General features: G+C 65.2%; 1 protein-coding gene across 1 annotated transcript; it reads right to left on the bottom strand.

Annotated features, from left to right (window-relative positions):
* Positions 1-620: 620 nt before the first annotated feature.
* On the bottom strand, positions 621-20,650 carry LOC119092716 (cell division cycle and apoptosis regulator protein 1). The gene is made up of 23 exons (XM_037215697.1): positions 20,615-20,650; positions 19,810-19,926; positions 18,568-18,669; positions 18,006-18,148; positions 16,941-17,188; positions 16,299-16,318; positions 15,407-15,474; positions 14,796-14,913; positions 14,224-14,331; positions 13,428-13,557; positions 12,660-12,807; positions 11,887-12,067; positions 10,250-10,376; positions 9,185-9,404; positions 8,635-8,758; positions 7,206-7,322; positions 6,377-6,499; positions 5,820-5,948; positions 4,783-4,921; positions 3,235-3,344; positions 2,438-2,563; positions 1,817-1,939; positions 621-1,072 (listed from the first exon to the last, which is right to left on the bottom strand). Exons 1-23 carry the CDS (start codon positions 20,648-20,650, stop codon positions 848-850), a joined length of 2,982 nt encoding a protein of 993 aa, XP_037071592.1. The 3' UTR covers positions 621-847.
* Between the last annotated feature and the right edge of the window lie 18 nt (positions 20,651-20,668).

Raw genomic sequence — 20,668 nt, 5'->3', positions numbered from 1 at the left:
GTCGCTCCTCTGACGTCACGGCTCAGCAGAAGCGCGGCTCTGGCGGATGCAGTAATCTCAGGCCCCTGCCTCAGGCCATACATTGCGCTTCCGGCACAATGTGCGGCCTGAGGAAAGAGGGACAGTGAGAAAGGAGGGACAGAGTGAAGCGAACCACACCATTTCATCGGTCAAAGTCTCAGCGAGCGCTAACGTTTCGCTTCCAGGAGCCGCCACCAGCTGGCGCTCATGACCAACCGACTCGGCACGTCAAACAAGCCGCAAACGCAGTCTCCGTGTATTGGTGGCCAAAGAGCAGACAATCTGGAACCACGGACGCACGCGCACCGCCGGGCTGGATTTCATTGGTGAGACAACGCACGCACAAGCATACACGCACGCACACACCCCTGACCCAGCGAGGCTCGCACTCCTCACACGGGGCCGGATCCCGACTTCGGTCACAGGTCACCGCCGCGGTGCCGACAGGCCGGGCGTCTGGCGCTCTCGGCGCCGGACGAGGTCAGATGTCGGCGCACGCGGCGCCGGACGGGGCGCCGGCGCGAACAGAGCAGGGGCGCGCGACGCACAGCGCCCTCCGACTGTGGCCAATGCCGCTCCGAGAGCCACTAGCACTGCAGCCGGCCGGCCGGACGGCCCCCCGACGACTCCACACTCCAGCGGCCTTCACACTCCACTCAGGCGGCCGCCACACTCCACTCTGGTGGCCGCGCACTCTCCACGCCGGCAGCCGCCACACTCCACACTCCGGCGGCCGTCACGCACCAAAGTTGACAGCGACCGCGCACTCCCCACTCCTGCGGCCGCCTCTTCCCACTCCGCGCAGTCGGCGCCCACCGCGCGGCGCTCAGACCGGCTGGCCGTTTTCGACCTTGGCCTTCTTGGCGGCCGGCTCGGGACTGGCCGCCTTGCCGCGTCGCTTGGCGTCCGGCGTCTCCGGCTTGACGCGTCGCTTGGCGTCGCCCGCCGCCAGCTCCGGCGTTGCCTCCTTGGCGTCCGGCCTGTCGTCCGGCTTGGGCTCCGGCTTGGCGTCGGCGGTCGCCTCGCTGGCCGGGGAGGCGTCCGGCATCTCCTGCGGGGAGGCGGCGCCGGGTGACGGACTGTCGAGCTGGCGGCCGCCGGCAGCCGCCGCTCTCGCGCCACGCTCACTTGGCGTACGCCGGCGGAGGCAGTCTCTGTGCCTTCCTCTCTCCCAACGCACACGCACGCACGCACGCACGCACACACACACACACACACACACACACACACACACACACGCACACACACACACACACACACATACACGCACGCACGCACGCACGCACGCACGCACGCACGCACGCACGCACGCACGCACGCACGCACGCACGCACGCACGCACTTGGTGACGCTGCTGCCCTCTTTCTCGCCAACCCCTCAAATACAGCCCGACGATCCACAGCCGGTCCTGGCCGACAGACGCCTGACACCAACGCGAACCAGTTCCGCATCGGCCCGTGGATCGGTCACTCACACGCAGGCAAAATTTACGTCCCCATTTACCGAGAGAAATCCTGCTCTCGCCACTTGCTCTTGGCACGCCACCCGAGGTTACCCCACCTCAAGCCTGCGGTGGGCGCACTTACTCGCATCGCGTCCCGCGCCCACCGACACGGCAGGCCACCCACACCGGTACGCGCAGACACCGACGCCCTCGGGCGCGCTCCGCGCTCCGCTCGACCACGCCATCGACCCCCCCCCCCCCCCCCCCCGCCGGCCGATGGCGCCGCGGCCGCCACCCTCCGTCCCACCCCCGGACGCCGACGGTCCCGGCGCCCGGGCGGAGCCCGCTCACCTCGCCGTCGCTCTCCGCCTCCGCCTTGGTCTGCTCGGCATTCCTGCTCTCGGCCTCGGCCACCAGAGGCGCCACGGCCGCGTACACGGCGTCCAGCGCCGTGCCGTACTTGCCGACCGTCTCCTGCCGGCGGGGCGCGGGGCGCGCGGTCACAACGGCGCCCAGGCGGCGCGCCGAGCCCGGCGGGGCCGCTCCCAGCGCCGCGCGGCGGCGCATCTCGGCGGCGGCCGATGCGCCCCGGCCGCTGTCAGCCGCCGCCAGCGCCGGACCGGCGAACGCGCGCCTGTTCGCACACGCGGCGCCCCACGGCACGCACGAGATCCAGCACGCATCGCATCTCATGCATCACGCATCGTACCGCATCGCATCATGCATCGCATCGCATCGCCTCCCGTCACGTGTGCGTGTGACGCGGGCCCGAGACTGGCCGCGCGTCTGCGCACGCCGTCCGACGCTGGACAAGCCCGCACAAGTACCGCAACCTCGCAACACACAACATGACACAACATGACACGACACGACAAAACACAGCACAGAGCATACGACACAACACAGCGCACAACAAATCGCACAACATACACCACGACGCACAGCACAACGCACAACGCACGGCCCACGTACCCTGCTGCCCGCCAGCTCGCGCTCCAGGCCGGTGGCCTGGCTGCGGGCCGCCTCCAGCTCGCGGTCCAGCGTCTGCGCCTGTGAGCGCAGTCCGGCCGCCTCTTCCCGGACGGTGCGCACCTCCTCCTGCGCGCCGAGGGCGGCGAGACGTCAGACCGCGGGGCGGGAGACGGGGGCAGCGTCCAAAATTCGTCCAGAAGGGCGTGCAGGATTTAACTATAAACGCATGCTTTAGGAACCCTGGCTCTTCGGCGGTTCCCGTAAGCAGTTCGTCGGCGCCACTCCGTCGTCCTTTGACCCCGACCCAGCCATCTGGCCCTCTCAGTCCACTTGTCAAGCCTGAGGCGCTTAGATGCTGGGTTGACATTCGCACGGTTCGATGCTAATTGGCCGATATTAAGCAAGGGAGGGGGCCACAGGCAGTGAGCCCGAAGTCGGGGTGTTAAAGCATGCAAAATATCGACATCCCTGCCACCAGAAGTAGCCGAAAATTCGAACACTGAGGGGGAGGCGGGGTCGTTCGCCACGTAACCGCACGAAGCGCCACGGCCGGCACAGGCCCTTTTTCACCGGAAAATCCGTTTATCACGTTACCGCGCACACTTCACTGACGGGCTCAACACTTCAACCTACCTTACACCATCAGCTACCACCATCACTTACAGCATCGTCACCACCGTCATCCTCATCTCGACCACCGCGCTTTCAACGCAGACGCGCTCCTGGACGCGTCCGCGTGCGGTGTCGTGCCCGCCACGCCCCGGGGGGTGGCGTGGACGGGGCGGGGGAGGTCTGACCTGCAGCTCCGACATGCGACTCTCCGTCCGCTGCAGGGTGGTGTCGGCCCGCCGGACGCGCGCCATCAGCGACGAGAGGTCCACCAGGCTGCCCTCGAACATCACCATCACTGCCGCCGGAGCGAGGCATGGCGTCAGCGGCGTGACGTAAGAGGCGTGACGTCAGAGGCGCGCTGTCACCGCCGGCGCCGGCGAGCGGGGCAGCGCGGCCGTCTCACTGTGTCGCCCTGTGCTGTGCTATGCTGTGACAGCACAGCACAGCACAGTGCGGCACAGGGCAGCGCCAAGCGCGACACGGCCTACATGCTACCAGAGCCGCGTAGGCGGCGCCGTAGTTCGGAGGCGCACGAGCAGCGGTGCACCACTGATGATAGGTGCATTACGCGGACGCGAAGACGCACCCCTGACAAAGCTAACTTAGCGTCGACAGAAAAGAATGGTTTGTCAAAACTGTCGGCGCTGCGTCCCCCCCCCCCTCCCATCGCTGGCTGCGTCAGTTACGCCGCCATCAGCAGTGGCGACGCAACTGCGGTGGGTTACGGGGGGGCTCAACGGGGGGGGGGGGGGGGGCTCACGCGGCATCCCACACACATCACAACCCGCCGTCCTTCCGGTCCGGCTCCACACGACCCCACCGCTGCGTGTCGTCGCCCCCCCCCCCCCCCCCACCCCACCAAGCGACCTCCTCCGACGCTTCGCCCGCGGCTGGCGCGCCACAAACGCCACCGGCGCGCCACCAGCGCCGCACCTGGCTGCTCCTCGGAGTCGGCGGCGGCCGAGGCGGCGGCGGCGGTGGCGGTGGCAGCAGCAGCGGCGGCGGCGGAGGACGCGCCACCGCTGGCGGCGCCGCGGCGCGCGAACGCCGGCAGGTGCTGCCAGTTGCCTGGAGGACGGCGCCGCGGGTGAGACGGCAGTCCGCGAGCGACGGCGGCGGGCTCGCCCACCACCAGGGGGAGCTACGCGACACCAGGGGGAGCTACGCGACGATGTGCCGGTGCAGGGGCGCTCATGCGGGTGGGGAGGGGGGGAGGGGGGTAGTGAATAGAACAACATTCACCGCAATAGCAAGAGCAACAGCAACACGAACAACAAACAACAAAAAACAACAAAAGAACCACAGCAATAGTAGCGTATTGCTCGCCACCGTGTCAGATGGGGACTGGATGGTCTTATCAAGCCGTGAATTTCAGCTTTCTTAACACGAACGGACGCTCCTCATTCCGTAAAGTAGCGTTTCGATTCCACGAATTCTAGAGTTGTAACGTCGCCGCTTCTCACGTTGGCGTTTGGGCGTCACAGCATGGGCCAAAACACTACCGTAATTGAGGGCCGTCACAGCGCGACCACCTCACATTTGCGTAAACCCAATGACAAAAACTTTCGAATAACCACAGTGTAAAGAGAACAATCCTGGAAATCGTTAAGAGAAAAATTATAGAACCGAGACACCAAATCGACCGAAACCGGCACACCACGGCTTTACCGGCACCCAACACCGAACCGTCTCCCCCCCCCCCTCCCCACCTCCTCCCCCCCTCTCCGCCTCACCCTTGGCCAGAGTGGTGACGTCAGCCTGCCGGCTGGGATCGGGCTTCTCCTCCTCGCCGTCCTCCGGCACCGGCCGGTCAGTCAGACGCCGGTACGGCACGGCGTCCTTCTCCGCCACCTTCTGCACCAGCTTACGACTCTGCCGCCGCGCCGGCCGAGTGGTCAGCCAACCGAGCTCGCGGGCGAGGGACCGGGTTCGATTCCCGCCGCGGGGAGTTTTCGACGGGTCGATTTTAACCCGCGAAACGATCAGCAATATTACTCAAGGGAGACCAGCCGTCGGATCCACAGAGCCCCCAACCGAGTTAGTGATGACTTCAGAGTGCACTGGTATGCAAATGGCACATTCCATAGATCAAATCACACATTCACAACTGCTCCGCGCCAAAAGATGCCGAAGCCTCATCGAACGGCTGAGTGCGCAAAAACTACCCAGTCCTGGGCGAGTGCTGGGAAAATCGGCGTAAGACGCTGCTGCCCGCTAGGGAACGAACTGGCACCAGAGGCAACATCCCGCAGCGCCCCAACATCCGGCGAATACCTCGCCAAGACACCACTTCGCCCTTCTGGTCCAAGGCCCTATAAACCAGGCACGGCCATTCGGCGATCGTTGTCACGTGCTCCCGTGACGTCATCGGTTGCCCGTTCCGCCGGTCTGACACCTGCACCACGAGATGTGCAGGAGCCGTCTGATTGGACAGGGGCTGCCGCCGTCAGTCGAATCGGTTTGCGTCAGTGCGTGGCCCTATGTGGCCCTACGGGCGATAGGCCGCTGACCGGGATGACCTACGGCCGCTGACCGGGATGACCTACGGTCGCTGAACGGGATGACCTACGTCGCTGAACGGGATGACCTACGGCCGCTGAACGGGGGACGGCGGCCTGCTCTAACCCACCCACCAGTCAACCAATAATCTCTTCCGACCCGCTCACAACCCGCTCCGTGTCGCTGCTCCGGCCCCCGCGCGCTACTGACTGCTGAACACTTCAGCTGCACTGGCGGACCGTACTCAGCGCGCGCCACGCGCGCGACGCACCTGCGCGCGGCTGAGGCCGATGCCGATGGTGTACAGGATCTCCTCCAGGTCCTTGTCGACGACGTAGCCGCAGTGGGACGTGTCGAAGTAGGCGAAGGCGTTCAGCAGGGCCTTGTTGGCCGTGTACATCTGCCGAGCGGGCGGGCGGCGGTCAGCGACGGCGCAGAGCCCGCCCGGCGGCGGCGGTCGACTCCCAAATCGAGCAGTCTGGGACGCGCCACTTCGGACCGGGACCGGGGCGCCGGGGCGCGTCGCGCCGTCCGGGCGGACCACGACAGCACCAGCGCGCGAACTGAGGTCCGCCGCAGCCGGTGAGGAGTGACGGGCACGGACCCACCAATCACCGACCAGCCCGGACTGAGCGCTGATCAAGACCCGCCTCGTCACGGCGGACGTCTGCCCCAACGGAGCACTGATGGGGGGGGGGGGAGAATGACAAGACATAGGCTGCGTAGAGCCGCGAACGTACGTCGGCGTCGCTGGGGTCCTTATGAGGTGGTTATGGGTCATTATCCGGATATGAGGTGACAGCGAGGTGACTGGACGCGGGGACGTACGTTGGCGTCGCTGGAGGTGTGATCGTCGTCGTCACGTTCCTCCGATTCCTCCTTGTCCTCCTTCTTCTTGTCCTCGTCCCCGGCCGCCTCCTTCTTCTCCTTGTCCTGGTCCTTGCTCTTCTTCTGCAAGCAGCGCCGAGGAGAAAAGGAAATGTCAATACGACTGGACAACGTGCGCCAGGCCAGCGCTGCCGACGCTACGCCATTCGCGAACGGGGACCACGGTCTAAGACTCTGCGAGACGTTGACGGCTCACAATGAATCAACACGAAAGTTTGATGACGAAGCGAACAGCTTAACAAGAGGAGGCACGGGGGAGATGCGGCTGTGGAGCACCCGCGCTGCAGCACAGGACGCTACTCCGTCCCAGCCCGGCTCCAACTCCTGCTCGGCGTCCTGGCCGGCTCCGGTCCCGGTTCCGGCCCCAGCTGCGGCTCCGGTTCCGGTTCCGGTTCCGGTTCCGGCTCCAGCTGCGGCTCCGGTCCCGGTTCCAATTCCAGCTCCAGCTCCAGCTCCAGCTCCAGCTCCGGCTCCGGCTGCGGCTGCGGCTGCGGCTGCGGCTGCGGCTGCGGCTGCGGCTGCGGCTGCGGCTGCGGCTGCGGCTGCGGCTGCGGCTGCGGCTTCGGCTGCGGCTCCGGCTCCGTCTCCAGCTGCGGCTCCGGTTTCGGTTCTGGTTCCGGTTCCGGTTCCGGTTCCGGTTCCGGTTCCGGTTCCGGCTCCGGCTGCGGCTGCGGCTGCGGCTGCGGCTGCGGTTGCGGCTCCGGCTCCGTCTCGGTGTCCCAGCCCGGCCCCGCCCCGCCCGTCGGCAGTGCGCCGCACCACGCCGTACCTCCTCGCGCGGTTTGTCGGGTGCCTCCACCAGCGCCCGGTAGATGGTGAAGCCGGCGTCTCGCATCAGCATCTCGTTGAACACCTCGGCGAACAGTGACACCTCGAACGAGTGTTCCTGCGGAGACGGCAGGGGCGCCATGTCTTACGCCGGCCAACACCGACACCCCAAACAGGTGTCAAGCGGGGCCGGCAGAGGTGTTATGTTACACCTCGACGAACACCGACACCCCAAACAGGTGTCAAGCGAGGACGGCAGAGGTGTTATGTTACACCTCGACGAACACCGACACCCCAAACAGGTGTCAAGCGGGGCCGGCAGAGGTGTTATGTTACACCTCGACGAGCACCGACACCCCAAACAGGTGTCAAGCGGGGCCGGCAGAGGTGTTATGTTACACCTCGACGAGCACCGACACCCCAAACAGGTGTCAAGAGGGGCCGGCAGAGGTGTTATGTTACACCTCGGCGAGCACCGACACCCCAAACAGGTGTCAAGAGGGGCCGGCAGAGGTGTTATGTTACACCTCGACGAGCACCGACACCCCAAACAGGTGTCAAGCGGGGCCGGCAGAGGTGTTATGTTACACCTCGACGAACACTGACACCCCAAACAGGTGCTCGCGTGGGACGGCGCGGGCTTTCCATCAGACATCAGTGAAAAGTGACGCATTAAACGAGTGTTCTTCCGTGGTGGATCAGACAAGTCGGCACGCGCACCGACTCTCGCTGTCACCGCCGCGACCACTCAGATCGTTGTCGACCGGGGAAACGTATCAGCCTGCAGCGCCTCTCGAACTCACGACCTCTCTATCCAAAGTGCGGTGGACCACCCCACTGAGCTCCTGCACCACGCGCCTCCCATACCCGATCACGAACGGACCAGAACGGGCCAGAACGGACCGGAACGAACCGGAACCGTCCGAGGCTCTCCACTGATGATGCCAGTCCACCTCACAGCCGTGTGGTGCCATGGCTATGCACCGCAATATGGCGCCACACCGAAACTGCTCGGCACTCCTCCGCTCTGAGGACGCACATGAGCTTTACAGCATGATCTGGGAGCGCATATGAGCTTTCCAGCATGCTCTGGGAACGCATATGGCCTTTACGGCATGCTGAGAATGCATATGGGCTTCACAGCATGCCAGCAAGAGATTTCAACAGACGCACTTAGTATATTACAGCGCTGTGATCTCGCCGCCGATTCAGAGCTCTTGGCCGCTCAGGATGTTCTCGCCATGAGGGGTTCTCACCTGAGAACCTGTCACCTCGAGGCACGAGCACTTGCCATTGGCAGCCAGACAACGGTAATGTCGTGACCGTGACATGGCGACGGGAAACGTCCCCCGAGCCCCGAGCAGTGACCGGTTTGAGAGGCGTGAGGGTTCTCGCCTCCATGCGGACGAGCAGTCCCGCATCGTTCTCACCTTGTTGTCCTCGGGACGGTAGTCGAGCAGGACGGAGAGCGACATGACCGTGCAGTCGAACTTGCCCGACTTGGCCGTCCTGTGCGGGTGCACCACCACCTGCGGCGTGTCCGGCAGCTGGTACCTGAAGCAGACGACGGTGAGGGTGACGCTGCTGGAGCCGCTGCTGCTGCTGATGATGGTTATGACCAACATGGTGATAAAGAGGATGACGCTGATGACTGTGATCATTTGCTTTGCGGATGTATGATGATGTGATGAAGGTCAGCTATTTTCATCAAGAGATATCATACTTGAGTCATCTTCATTCTTTGCAGTTTAGGGCCTGGCACATGGCACACGTGTACAGCTGGGTACTGCTGACCGCTGGGAACCGGTGGGCGCAAACGCCGTCGAGGCAGACATGATGAATGATGATGAAACGCACGCAAAAGGCAGACGGCCCGGCCAAAAACCATCCTTCCCGTCCAGTCAATAACAGCGACCAGTGAACGAAGTCCAACCGAGCGCAGCACCGCGGCACCGCCACACCCACTCCACATCGGCTCACTTTTTCTCGAGCGCCCGCCGCTCGGCCTCCTCCCGCCGCCGCGCCTCCTCGTCCTCGGGCGGCTCGGGCTCGGCGGCCGGTGCCGGCGCTGGCGGCGCCGGCGGCGGTGCCGGCGCCGGCTGGGCGGCCGCCGCCGCGCCCGACACCCGCTCCTCCTCCTCGCGCTCCTCCTCCGTCTTCAGCACCTTGGTGAGCCGCGCGATCAGCTGAGACTTGAGGCCTGTCGGCGGGGTAGGGTGTCAGGGAGGCGGGCGAGGCGGCGGACGGCGGGGTGGCAGACGCATTTACCGTCTGCCTGTAAGGATATGGCGGCGATGTGACGGTGGTGGTGGTGATGGTAATGATGGTAGAAATGATGATGATGACGACGGCGACGATGATGATGATGGTAGTGATGGTGGTCGTGGTGGTGCTGGTGATAATGGTGAATATGATGATCATGATGAAGGAGATGATGATGATGCTGACGATGATGACGGCTTTTGGGCACATGAACTGCAAGCGGTCCCACCGCGCCGGCGCGTCGGTGAGACTCAGTGGTACACTGTCCCTGTTGTGAATGTTTGTACGTTATCGGTAAGCTGTATTGCATTGTTTCGTGCAGTTTTTTCGGCAGTGAAAGGGGACCGCGCCGGCACTGCCTGTCACTAATCACAGGACCGCCCTGCCCTTGGGGCCAGAGCCAAGCACGCGGCCAGCTCGCCTGCGGCTTAAGCCACGGTGTGTGTGGCGAACAGTCCGGAATCCCTCCCGAGGTGCGGCGAGATCTCCTCCCCGCCAGTGCCAGCCCCACCCATGCTCCCCTCGTGGAGCCTGGCCGAGCCCCGCGAGACCCGCGGCTCGACGTCTGGCGCGGGCGCGCCGCGCCAGAGCGCCCGCCCTCGGAGAGCGGCCGCTCGACCCACGCACGAAGCAACATCAAGAGAAGCGGCGAAAGCTTCGGGAGGGTGGGTTTCCCACTCCCGCAACCGGGGATCTCCCGCAGAGCTCAAGTCCCCGGCGGTCCGAGGTAGAGGCCCCGGCAGCGCGGACGACGCGCAGCCCGCCGCCGCCCCCCGGCCGCACCTTTCGGACTGAGCGAGCGCAGCTCCAGCTCCTGCTTCAGCTCGGCCACCTTCATGCTCTTCGGGTCGAGCTCCGTCCAGCGCGTGGGCTCCTGTTTGGTCGCCACCTCGCCGTCGCCCTCCTCGTCCTGCACGGCCACGCCACGCACGCAAGTGCCGGGTCAGAGCGGGCGGTGGCAGTGGCAGTGGCGGCGGCAGCACACCGCTCCCTCCCGCCACGGCCAACGGCGTGCACGCACCAGGAGGTAGGGCTGGCGTCATCCCGGCATGGGGCTGGCGTCACCCCATCACGGGACTGACGTCATCTGGCCCCGGGACCGACGTCAAATGGCTACGAGGCCGGCGTCATCTGGTCATGGGACTGACGTCAAATGGCTACGAGGCCGGCGTCATCTGGTCATGGGACTGACGTCAAATGGCTACGAGGCCGGCGTCATCTGGTCATGGGACTGACGTCAAATGGCTACGAGGCCGGCGCCATCTGGTCATGGGACTGACGTCAAATGGCTACGAGGCCGGCGTCATCTGGTCATGGGACTGACGTCAAATGGCTACGAGGCCGGCGTCACCTGGTCATGGGACTGACGTCAAATGGCTACGAGGCCGGCGTCATCTGGTCATGGGACTGACGTCAAATGGCTACGAGGCCGGCGTCATCTGGTCATGGGACTGACGTCATCAGGTCACTGGACTGACGTCATCTCGTCACAGGGCTGACGTCACCTGGCGACGGGGCCAACGGACGGGGACGGACGCCGACTGCGTTTGATGCGGTCGGCGCCGGCCAGCCGGGCAGGCCGGCTCCCGAGGGTACCGCGGCTGCCTAGTGGCCGGCCCAGCGCGATCAGCCGAACCAGCGCGGTCAGCGGATCAGCCGAAGCGGGGCGTCGCGGGGCGTGAGAGATCGCGGCGTCACGGCCGGCAACGGGGGGCGACACAAACAGGGGGGGGGGGGGGGGGGTCTGGGAAGCCTCGGCTCAGCGCGGCGGCTGGACGCCGCCGGACCGAGCGAGCGAGCGTGCTGCAGCGGCGGGGGCGAGGGTCACCCCGCCCCGCCGCCCCCGGCCCGAGCCCCGGCGTCGCCACGTGCGACCACCGCCCGGAGGTACAGTCCCCTCCCTCTCCCCGCCGAGCTAGCGGTCCACTGCTGGGCACTCACGCAATCCCGCGCATGCACACGCACCGGACACATACGGACACACACACACGCATACAGACGCCGAACGCCAACACCAGACGCGCCGGACGCGCCAGCGGGAGCGGCCGCTGCAGTCGGGCCCTCTGTATCGCCCTCGAAGCGAAGTCGCGCGGCGGCCACCGCGGCCCGCCCGCGACCGGAACTGGCGCACTTCCGGCGCCAGCACCGCGCCCCGGAACCGTGACGTCACCGGCACATGATGTCGTCAGGCCATGACGTCACCCCCGTCGTGAGGTGGCCGCCACGTGGCCGCTCTGTAAACAGACGCGAGGCTGGCCTGTTAGCGGGGGCGCGGCCCCGGCCGACCGGACCGGAAGTGCCCAGTTCCGGCGCGGCGGCCGCGGCCGGCGGCGCCTCATCCCGCTGCAATACAGGACAGTCATCGAGCGGCACGCAGCGCCATCGGCCACAGACACGAGAGAGCGGAGACGGGGCAGTGCCTTCTCATCCTGTGCGGCGGCCGACGGGTTAAGTTTGGCTTCCAAATGACGCTGATAGGTGGCCTGCTGCTTCTCCCAGTCGACGCGAGAGGGCACCAGCGCCGCGGTGTCCGGCAGGAACAGAACCACCGTTTCTGTGGACTTGTCCCCCCGGCGATAGAATATCTCGGCCAACCGGTACCTGTGGACATCACCGACACTGTCGACACGCGATTGGGGCGCCCGGCCACTCACACAGCCCGTCAGCCAATCAGCAGTCAGTGACGCGAGCGCGAACCAATCAGCCGCCAGTGACAGCGACGGCCAGCCAATCACGACGCGTGCGCGAACCAATCGGCAGCCAGCGACGACGACGGTCGGCCAATCAGCAGCGGGCGCCGGGACGGCCCGCCCATCGGACACGGCTGCGCCAATCAGGAGGCGAGGTCGCGGAGGTGGGGCTCTCCCGGGGGCGGAGCCACCCTCTGGAGAAGCGAATCACGGTGTCCGTTGCTGCACCTACGCGACAGCCACTACAAAATCCACAGCCGGTCCTCGGGGTCGCTGAAGACGAGGACACCCGAGCAGAAGTCAGCCTGCCTCTTCCTCCACCCGGGGCCTGCGCCCCTCGCCGGACCCCCATCCTCCCCTCTCCCCCTCCACCGCTGCACACCGCCTTCCCTCCTCCGCCCGTCACATCCACCACCACCGTACACCGACCAGCCAGCGTCCACACACGGCGACGCCTCAGCGCGCCAGCGCGTGCCGGCGGCCGGCCGGGCGGCGTCACGTACCACTTGGTGCACTGCGACAGATCGACGCCGGTGAGCGCGCGGCACGTGCGCACGGCCGTGCGGATCAGCACCTGCGGGTCGCCCTCCGGGTCGGCGCCATCGCGGCTCGGCGACCACGGGCCGCCGATGGCCATCGTCTCGTTCTTGCCTGCCGAGGGCCGGTCACGACAAGGTCAGCCCAAAGGTTAGCAGGCCACGACAAGGTCAGCCCAATGGCAAGGCGCAGAGAACGTCCGGCGGATGTCAAAAGGCGTGGAGGCGGTCACACAGTGAACACGCTGAGGGCGAGAGATGATTGGGCAGAGATGGTCTGAAAGACACGGCCAAAGGCAAAAAGGCCTGAGAGCCGTTAGTTAGCATAGCACTGAAGCCTTTTGCATTGACAACCAGGTTTTTGGACGGCAAAAACACAAAGGTAGGCGCGGCACTGGTCACGCAAGGCTGTGATGACTTGGTATGGAGATCGTCAGGCATGACTTAACGGACAATGAAACATAAGTTGGTGCACTCTGACACATGTTGGTATGATGACGTGCCTACCCAGTGTAGTGCGGCGCCTGTTAACGTGCCAAGCCAGCGATCATTGAAACAGGTCCCTGGAGTAGTGGTGCACCCGTGAGTGCACTTCGACACCCGTCAGTGTACTGCGACGCCCGCACGACACTCGCCCGCCCGCTTTGACACCTTTCGGTGTACCATGACGCTTCGCGATGCACTGTGACGCCCGTGGGTGTAAAATGACGCCCACCGATGCCACGCGACACTGACCGCGCAGTCCGACAAGGAAGCTGATAACGCGCGAGGGGTGCACCAGGCTGTCCTCGTCCACGTCCTCCTCGGCCAGGTTGCAGGTCTTGCGGCAGATATCCTCCCAGGTGGGCGTGGTCAGCAGCATCACCTGACGCACGGGGTGGCGGGGGTCAGTGGACGGGACCGGGCACGGGTCAGGGACGGCAGGGGAACGCGACGGGGGGAGGGGGGGGGGGCAGCGGGCGGGACCGGGCACGGGTCAGAGGTGGCAGAGGAACGCGACGGGGGGGGGGGGGGGCAGCGGGCGGGGCCGGGCACGGGTCAGAGGTGGCAGGGGAACGCGACGGGGGGGGGGGGGCAGCGGGGCGGGGCGGGGCACGGGTGAGAGGCGGCAGAGGGCGCGACGGAGGGGGGGGGGGGGCAAGAGGTCGAATTATGGCGTGTGAGGACCATTACAGAGGTTGGAAGAGGGGGCCATTTAGGAACAAGTAGGGGCCATCAGAGAGAATCGGCGGCTAGAGGCTGGGACAAGAGCCAGCCTCGGACGATCAAACGGCTACACTGTGCCCTCTAGGACAGAGCTGAGCAGTGTACACGCATCCGGCCACCCAAGTGGAGGCTCCTTCTCGCCAACCATTCATAATCCACTTCACTTTTAAAGACGTGATCAGAGAGCACCCACCCGCCTCCGGACACAAAACGACGTCACCCCTGCAGCCTGCAGCCCCCTCACGTGTCGCCCAGCCGGCGACAGCCGGCGCGGCGCGCGCCACAGCCCGCGCCCGCCGCCGCCGCCGCCGCCGGCGCCGCCTACCTTGGCGCAGAAGCGGTAGTCCACGTCGGGCGGCTCGTACACGGCGGTGTTCTCGGCCACCGGGTCCACGTCCTTGCTCATCACGTGGTACGACACCGGCGAGGCCAGCTGACGTCGCCATGGCGACGGAAGGACGCGGGCGTGACGTCAGTGACGGCGTGAGCGGCGGCGGACAGGCGGTCGCGGCCCCGCACCGCGGCATACGGCGTACTGACCGGCGCGCGGCGTGTGTGCAGCACCACGGCTGACATGGAGACTTGTCCGTATGTTGTGATCCTTCTCCCTACCGCGTAAATCTCTGCCAAACCATCACAGACCCGCTCCGACGCATCACGTTATGAAGGACGATACTTGGGCATCGCGTGGTTTGCGTTCATGAACACATCGCGCCTTTTAAAGGCAAGGCAGGCACCCCGACTGCAGCACTCGTCTTCTGTCGCAAGCAACGCTAATGGTCACAGCCCTAACCACCACTCATGAAAAACGGATTAAAAACGTTGTCCTTCGGCGGGAATCGAACCCCTCACCTGTCGATCAAGCGCCCAACACCAGTCCAATCGACGATCGCTCACCTGGAATGGACGGTGCAGCGGAAACGTCTCTGCGCAGAGGAAGCGCGACAGGAAGAAGTCGGATGGCACGTACAGGTTAGTGTAGCGCTTCCTCAGGGTGAGCACAGCCGCCTCCGACCTGAGGGGAGAGGAGGGGAGGGGAGGGGGCGGGAGGTCAGACGGGAGGGCACCGGGCGGCGACGCACGAGACGCGGCCACACCAGCAGAGCCGCATCAACACTTCATATGGCGTGAGACGGCACGACTGCAGTTCGAAACGCACTGACATATCGTAGGCGTATATTGCATCATGTCGTGACAGACATGACATGCTAGACTAACGTCATGTTAACTCAGCATCGATGGAAACATCTCAGGAATGGAAAACGCAGTACCATGAATCAACCATTGTTGTTGAGAATCCATGAACACTTATTTAAAAGATACTGAAAGACGTCCACCAGCTTTTACTAAGGCCGTTACACTTCACGAAGTTCGCACTCCAGCGCGCAGATACCTCACGCAATTCTCACACCCTTAACACCAAAAGCTACCTCACTAACACCGTCCCCAGCCCGCCACCCTGACGCGCCGGTGCGGATGCCCGCCCGGCGGCGGCGGCGCGTACTCACATGTCCATGGTGACCTTGGGCACGTGGACCGAGTATCTGGGCGTGGCGCGGCCGCGGCGGCGCGGAGACCTGGAGCGGCGCGGACTGCGGCTGCGACGCCGCCCGCTCGAGTCGTCCCGCTCCCTGCCGGCGCCGGCGCCGGCGGGGTCAGGTCAGCGGGGGCGGGGTCACGTCAGGTCACGGCCAGACGTCAGAAGGTCGGCCGGGGGTCGAAGCGGAGGAGCAGAAGCGCGGATACTGCGATGGATCGGGGACAGATGCCGCGATTCGAGGACAGACGCGACGGGTCGGAGACGAATGCACGGCTGACGCGGCCGGCTTAGCACAGGAGCGCACAGTGAGCAGCCCCAGCGCCTCCAGTTACACACAGCGGTGCGCGTGCAAAGGTCGAAAGTCCTCCTTATGGGGGCCGTGTGCACCCGTGTGGTCGTCCTGTGATACCGCTGGCATGTGACCTCTGCGTCAGTGACATGTGAATTGTGCGTATCAGTGGCATGTGGCATGTGTGTCAGTGACGTGAGATCCGCATGTCAGCGACATGTGACCTGTGTGTCGGCGACACGTGACTTGTGTGTGTCAGTGGCGTGTGGCCTATGCGTCAGTGACATGTAACGTGTGTCCGGAGCCTCGTTCCTGTGGCACGTGAACCAACGACACGCCTCACTGCAGCACCAGAGACCCTGTGTGCCACCCTGCTGCATGAGCACACACTCTGTGGCCAGTGGCGAGCCAGCGACCGCGAGGCACAAGCACGCAACGCTCCGGCGGCGCCAGCGAGCGGAGCCCACCTGCTGCGGCGCCGGTCCTTGTCGCGGCTGGAGCCGCGCACGCGGCGCAGCGGCGAGCGGGGCCGGCCGCTGTGCGGCAGCCGGCCCGAGTACAGGCCGCCCGCCTGCTGCGGCATCTGCTCACCTGCGGGGCCACGTGGCGCGGGTCACGCGCGCGTGCGCCGAGGTCAGCGGCTGGCCGGCCCCCGGTCAGCCGGCGGCCACACCAGCGGACGCCCAGGGAGGTCAATAGAGGGAAGTCAACAGAGGGAGGCCAACAGAGGGAGGCCAACAGAGGGAGGTCAACAGAGGGAGGTCAACAGAGGGAGGTCAACAGAGGGAGGTCAACAGAGCGGCCCGGGTCCGCGCCGCCGGATCCCACGGGCGCGCAGCGCACCACGCCAAAAGGGCGAGTAAGTTTCACGGGTAACTGCACACTCCACACCGTGGCATTTAGCGCCACTGAAATCAGACGCCAGCGCTTCTTCAGAAAAGACGCACCTTGTGTTCAGCCACACCGGAACCCATCTCACACCTGGGAGTCGAGCACGGGCCAACCGGAGCACGAAGTCCACAGGAGCACGGAGCCCACCGGAGAAAGGAGCCCGCCAGAGCACGGAAACCACAAGAGCACAAAACCCACCGGAGCACGGAATCCACAAGAGCACGGAACCCACCGGAGCATGGAACCCACCCGAGCACGAAGCCCATCGAAGCACGAAGCCTACCAGACCCCGGAGCGCGCCGCCGGCGGACAAGCCACTCACTGGGCGGGGGCACGGCGCTGTAGGCCGGGCCGGCGCTCTTGGCGGCCATGACCTGGGGTGGGCCGCGGGTCAGCACCGCCTGGCTGCGCACGGCGCCCATCGCGCCGCCGCCGCCGCCGCCGCCGGCGCCGCCCTGGTTCGGCAGCAGCTGGATGCGGGTAGCGTTCCACTTGAACGGCATGTTGGCGTTGTACTGGGCCTCGACCAGCACGCGCTCGCCCACCTTGGGCAGCGTGCCGCGGATGCAGCTGCCGGAATACGGGCGCAGGTCAGGTCAGGGCAGGTCAGGGCAGGGCAGGGCAGGGCAGGGCAGGGCAGGGCAGGGCAGGGAAGGGCAGATGACAGGGCAGGGCACGGCAGAGCACGGCAGGGCAGGACAGGACAGGGCAGGGCAGGGCAGGGCACGGCACGGCAGGGCAGGGCAGGGCAGGACAGGGCAGGGCAGGACAGGGCAGGGCAGGGCAGGGCAGTGCACGGCAGGGCAGGGCAGGGCAGGGGTCAGACCAAACCATCACACATGATTCAGCGCCAGGTCAGGAAAGCGGATTTGGTGTCAGATCAGGTCAGGTCACTGCACATATGATGAGACTCAAGGACAGACCGAGTCACCACGCATCCACAGCAGATTTCAGGCAATGCCAGGTCAGGTCAGGTCCGAGCAGGTCGGGTCAGGTCACGGCGCGACACACAGAGTAAGGACGTCATCACATCACGCGCGTTACGGGAAGATCACCACAGCTGCGCGAGACACGGCTTCCGCCTACTGGCCGTCCCCTCCGCCCTGTGCAGGGCTGAAGTCTCCCCTTTTTTCCCTGTCATCCCTGCTGCGACCCGTCCTGTTTGGGACGCCAGTGCTCGTTGAGAGCGGGAACAAAGCATCTCCATAGACGGCTGGTCTTGTATCTATGCTTTACCATGTAATGCATCTGATGCCGTATCCTGCAATTTCCTTGGCGATTTAAGGCTTCCTATCTCCTCCCCCCCCCCCCCCCCCCCCCCCACATCCTGCTGACCAACACAACCCGCTTTCAAGCTACTGGCAAAAGGGAGGCCACCGCAACCCACTTGGTCTGGAAGAAGACGTCCTCGTCCACGAAGCCGAAGTTGTCGTGCAGCTTGGTGATGGTACCCGTGAACACTCGCTGCTTCGGCTGCTGCTGCTGCTGCTGCTGTTGCTGCTGTTGCTGCTGTTGTTGTTGCTGCTGCTGCTGCCGGATGCCGCAATGACCAACAGTGTCGGCGGGAGGCGCATAATACGTCACACGCTCGGAATCAAGCGCCCGGGGCCCAGCATTCGCCGTCGTCGATGACACCGTAGCAATGTACGTGCTGTCACTGACCTGCACAGCACCTATATAAAACAATATACCGAAATTCAAGTTGTCAAAAAGACGATAACTTTCGTAGGGATACCCTCGCACAAACAAGAATTTGGCCGATGGCTTGGCATGCACCGATGCACGCATGGTCTGACGTCATCAGCCATCGCCGCCACCGGTGACGACAGCGGACAATGACAACTGCCAACGCAGAGAATCGAACCCAGCCTTCCGGATCCCCATCCAGGCGCCATGACCACAGGGCTACCACGCCGTCGCCGCCTCTCGGCCGCCAGGTCGGCACACACCTGCTGCGCCTGCATCAGCTGCTGGCCGGGGTAGGCGGAGGCTGGCGGCCCCAGGTTCCGGGGGGTCGGGTACGCCACTCCGGAGCCGACCGTCATCACCGGCTGTCGCACAGAGAGCGGCGTCACCACGGGCTGTCGCACAGAGGGCGGCGCCATCACCGGCTGTCGCACAGAGAGCGGCGTCATCGCCGGCTGTCGCACAGAGGGCGGCGCCATCACCGGCTGTCGCACAGAGGGCGGCGTCACCACGGGCTGTCGCATAGAGAGCGGCGTCATCACCGACTGTCGCACAGACAGCGGCGTCGTCCCGACTGTCGCAGAGAGAGCGGCGTCATCACCGACTGTCGCACAGACAGCGGCGCCATCACCGACTGTCGCACAGACACAAACGTCCGATCAGCCTTCAGCACTCCCGTGCCACTGCGACTACGCCGGCCACCATAGCGAGGAACAACAGCATCGACGACAGTCGCACAGACAGCAACACCATCACGGGAGGTTGAAACAGGACCACAGTCATCACCGTACGTCCCACCGCACATCATCATCACCCGCTGTCACCGAGCGGCACAGTCGTCACCGGCTGGCACGCAGAGGGCGGAGAGCATCACTAGTCATTATCCGCCGTCACCGAGCGGCACAGTCGTCACCGAATGGCACACAGAGGGCGGAGAGCATCACCAGTCATCACCTGATGTGACGGAAGGGTGGCGTTACCGCCGCATATCCCTGGGGGAGCCGCGTGCCGTCATCACAGCCACCGCCAGCCAACGCGGGCGAGTGTGCCGCCGACGCCCGCGTCAGGGGACGGACGCCACACGGAGTGGTCGAGCGGTCCCCGACATAGCCGGCATCCCCCGCATCACCCCGCTGCATCGTCTGCTTCATCCCCTTAAAATCATCTAATTCACTCCGCTGCATCATCTGCATTACTCCACTCCATCATCTGAGTCATCTCCCCCACCATCTGCACCACCCCACTGCATCATCCACACCACCCCACCACATCATCTGTACTGCCCCAGCCGACGAATGCTCCCAGCTCCCAGACCAGATGAGGACCCGGCCCATCGGTGCCCATCCTCATCACCCCATGGCCTATGGCGCGGCGTGGCGCGGTGGTGGTGGTGGTGGTGGTGGTGGTGGTGGTGGTGGTGGTGGTGGTGGTGGTGGTGGTGGTGGTGGTGGTGGTGGTGGTGGTGGTGGTGGTGGCGGCGGCGGCGGCGGCGGCGGCCCACTCACCTGCGTGGTGGCCAGCGTGGTGGGCAGCGCGATGCCGGGGGCGCCGAGGCTCACCGAGCCCGCCTGCGAGAGCAGCGCCTGCTGCTGCGCCGCCTGGAACTGCAGCCCGTACGGCACCTGGCAGCGCAGTACGCCGGCACCGGCCGTTAGAGCGGGCACGGACACACTGTCAGACACTGTGCGCGTGGCTCCGACGCGGGGGAGCTGACCTATCCTGACGCAGACACACTGTCAGACACTGTAGGCGTGGCTCCGACGCGGGGGGGCTGACCTATCCTGACGCGGACACACTGTCAGACACTGTAGGCGTGGCTCCGACGCGGGGGAGCTGACCTATCCTGACGCAGACACACTGTCAGGGACCGTACCTGACGGCGGACACGGGCAGAGCCCGTCAGGGTGAGCACAGATAAAATGTCAAGCGCTGTATCGAGAAGAGTATGATCAAACGCTGTATCACGAAGAGTATGAGAAAAGTATGAGTCAGCCCGCAAGTTTGAAAAGAACGATTTGAGCTGCGTCCATTGCTCAGCTGAGCACGCTCACCCAAGAATAAAAGCGGCATCAACAGCTGACTGACAACTGACAACGACTAGCGTTGTCAGCCTCACTGCCGCGACACAACCCGCGCACGCCCCGAACGCTACATTGCCAACGCAACAACGCGACAGCTTCCACAATCCAGTCGCCTGCAAAACAACGCGCGCACAAGACCGCACGCGTCGCGACCGCGCGGCGCAGGGCGCGGCGTCCGTTTCCCGGCCGCGCCGCGACTCGAACCCACGCCCGGCCGGCGCCGACTCACCGCTCCCGGCTGCTGGATCTGCTGCTGCACCAGCATGGCTGGCGCCAGCCCGGG

The sequence above is a fragment of the Pollicipes pollicipes genome, unplaced genomic scaffold, assembly GCF_011947565.3.
Source record: "Pollicipes pollicipes isolate AB1234 unplaced genomic scaffold, Ppol_2.1 Scaffold_1600;HRSCAF=1878_pilon_pilon_pilon, whole genome shotgun sequence".
NCBI classification, from domain to species: domain Eukaryota; kingdom Metazoa; phylum Arthropoda; class Thecostraca; order Pollicipedomorpha; family Pollicipedidae; genus Pollicipes; species Pollicipes pollicipes.
Note: the sequence above shows the minus strand (reverse complement) of the source record. Positions and strands in the feature narration are given on the sequence as shown.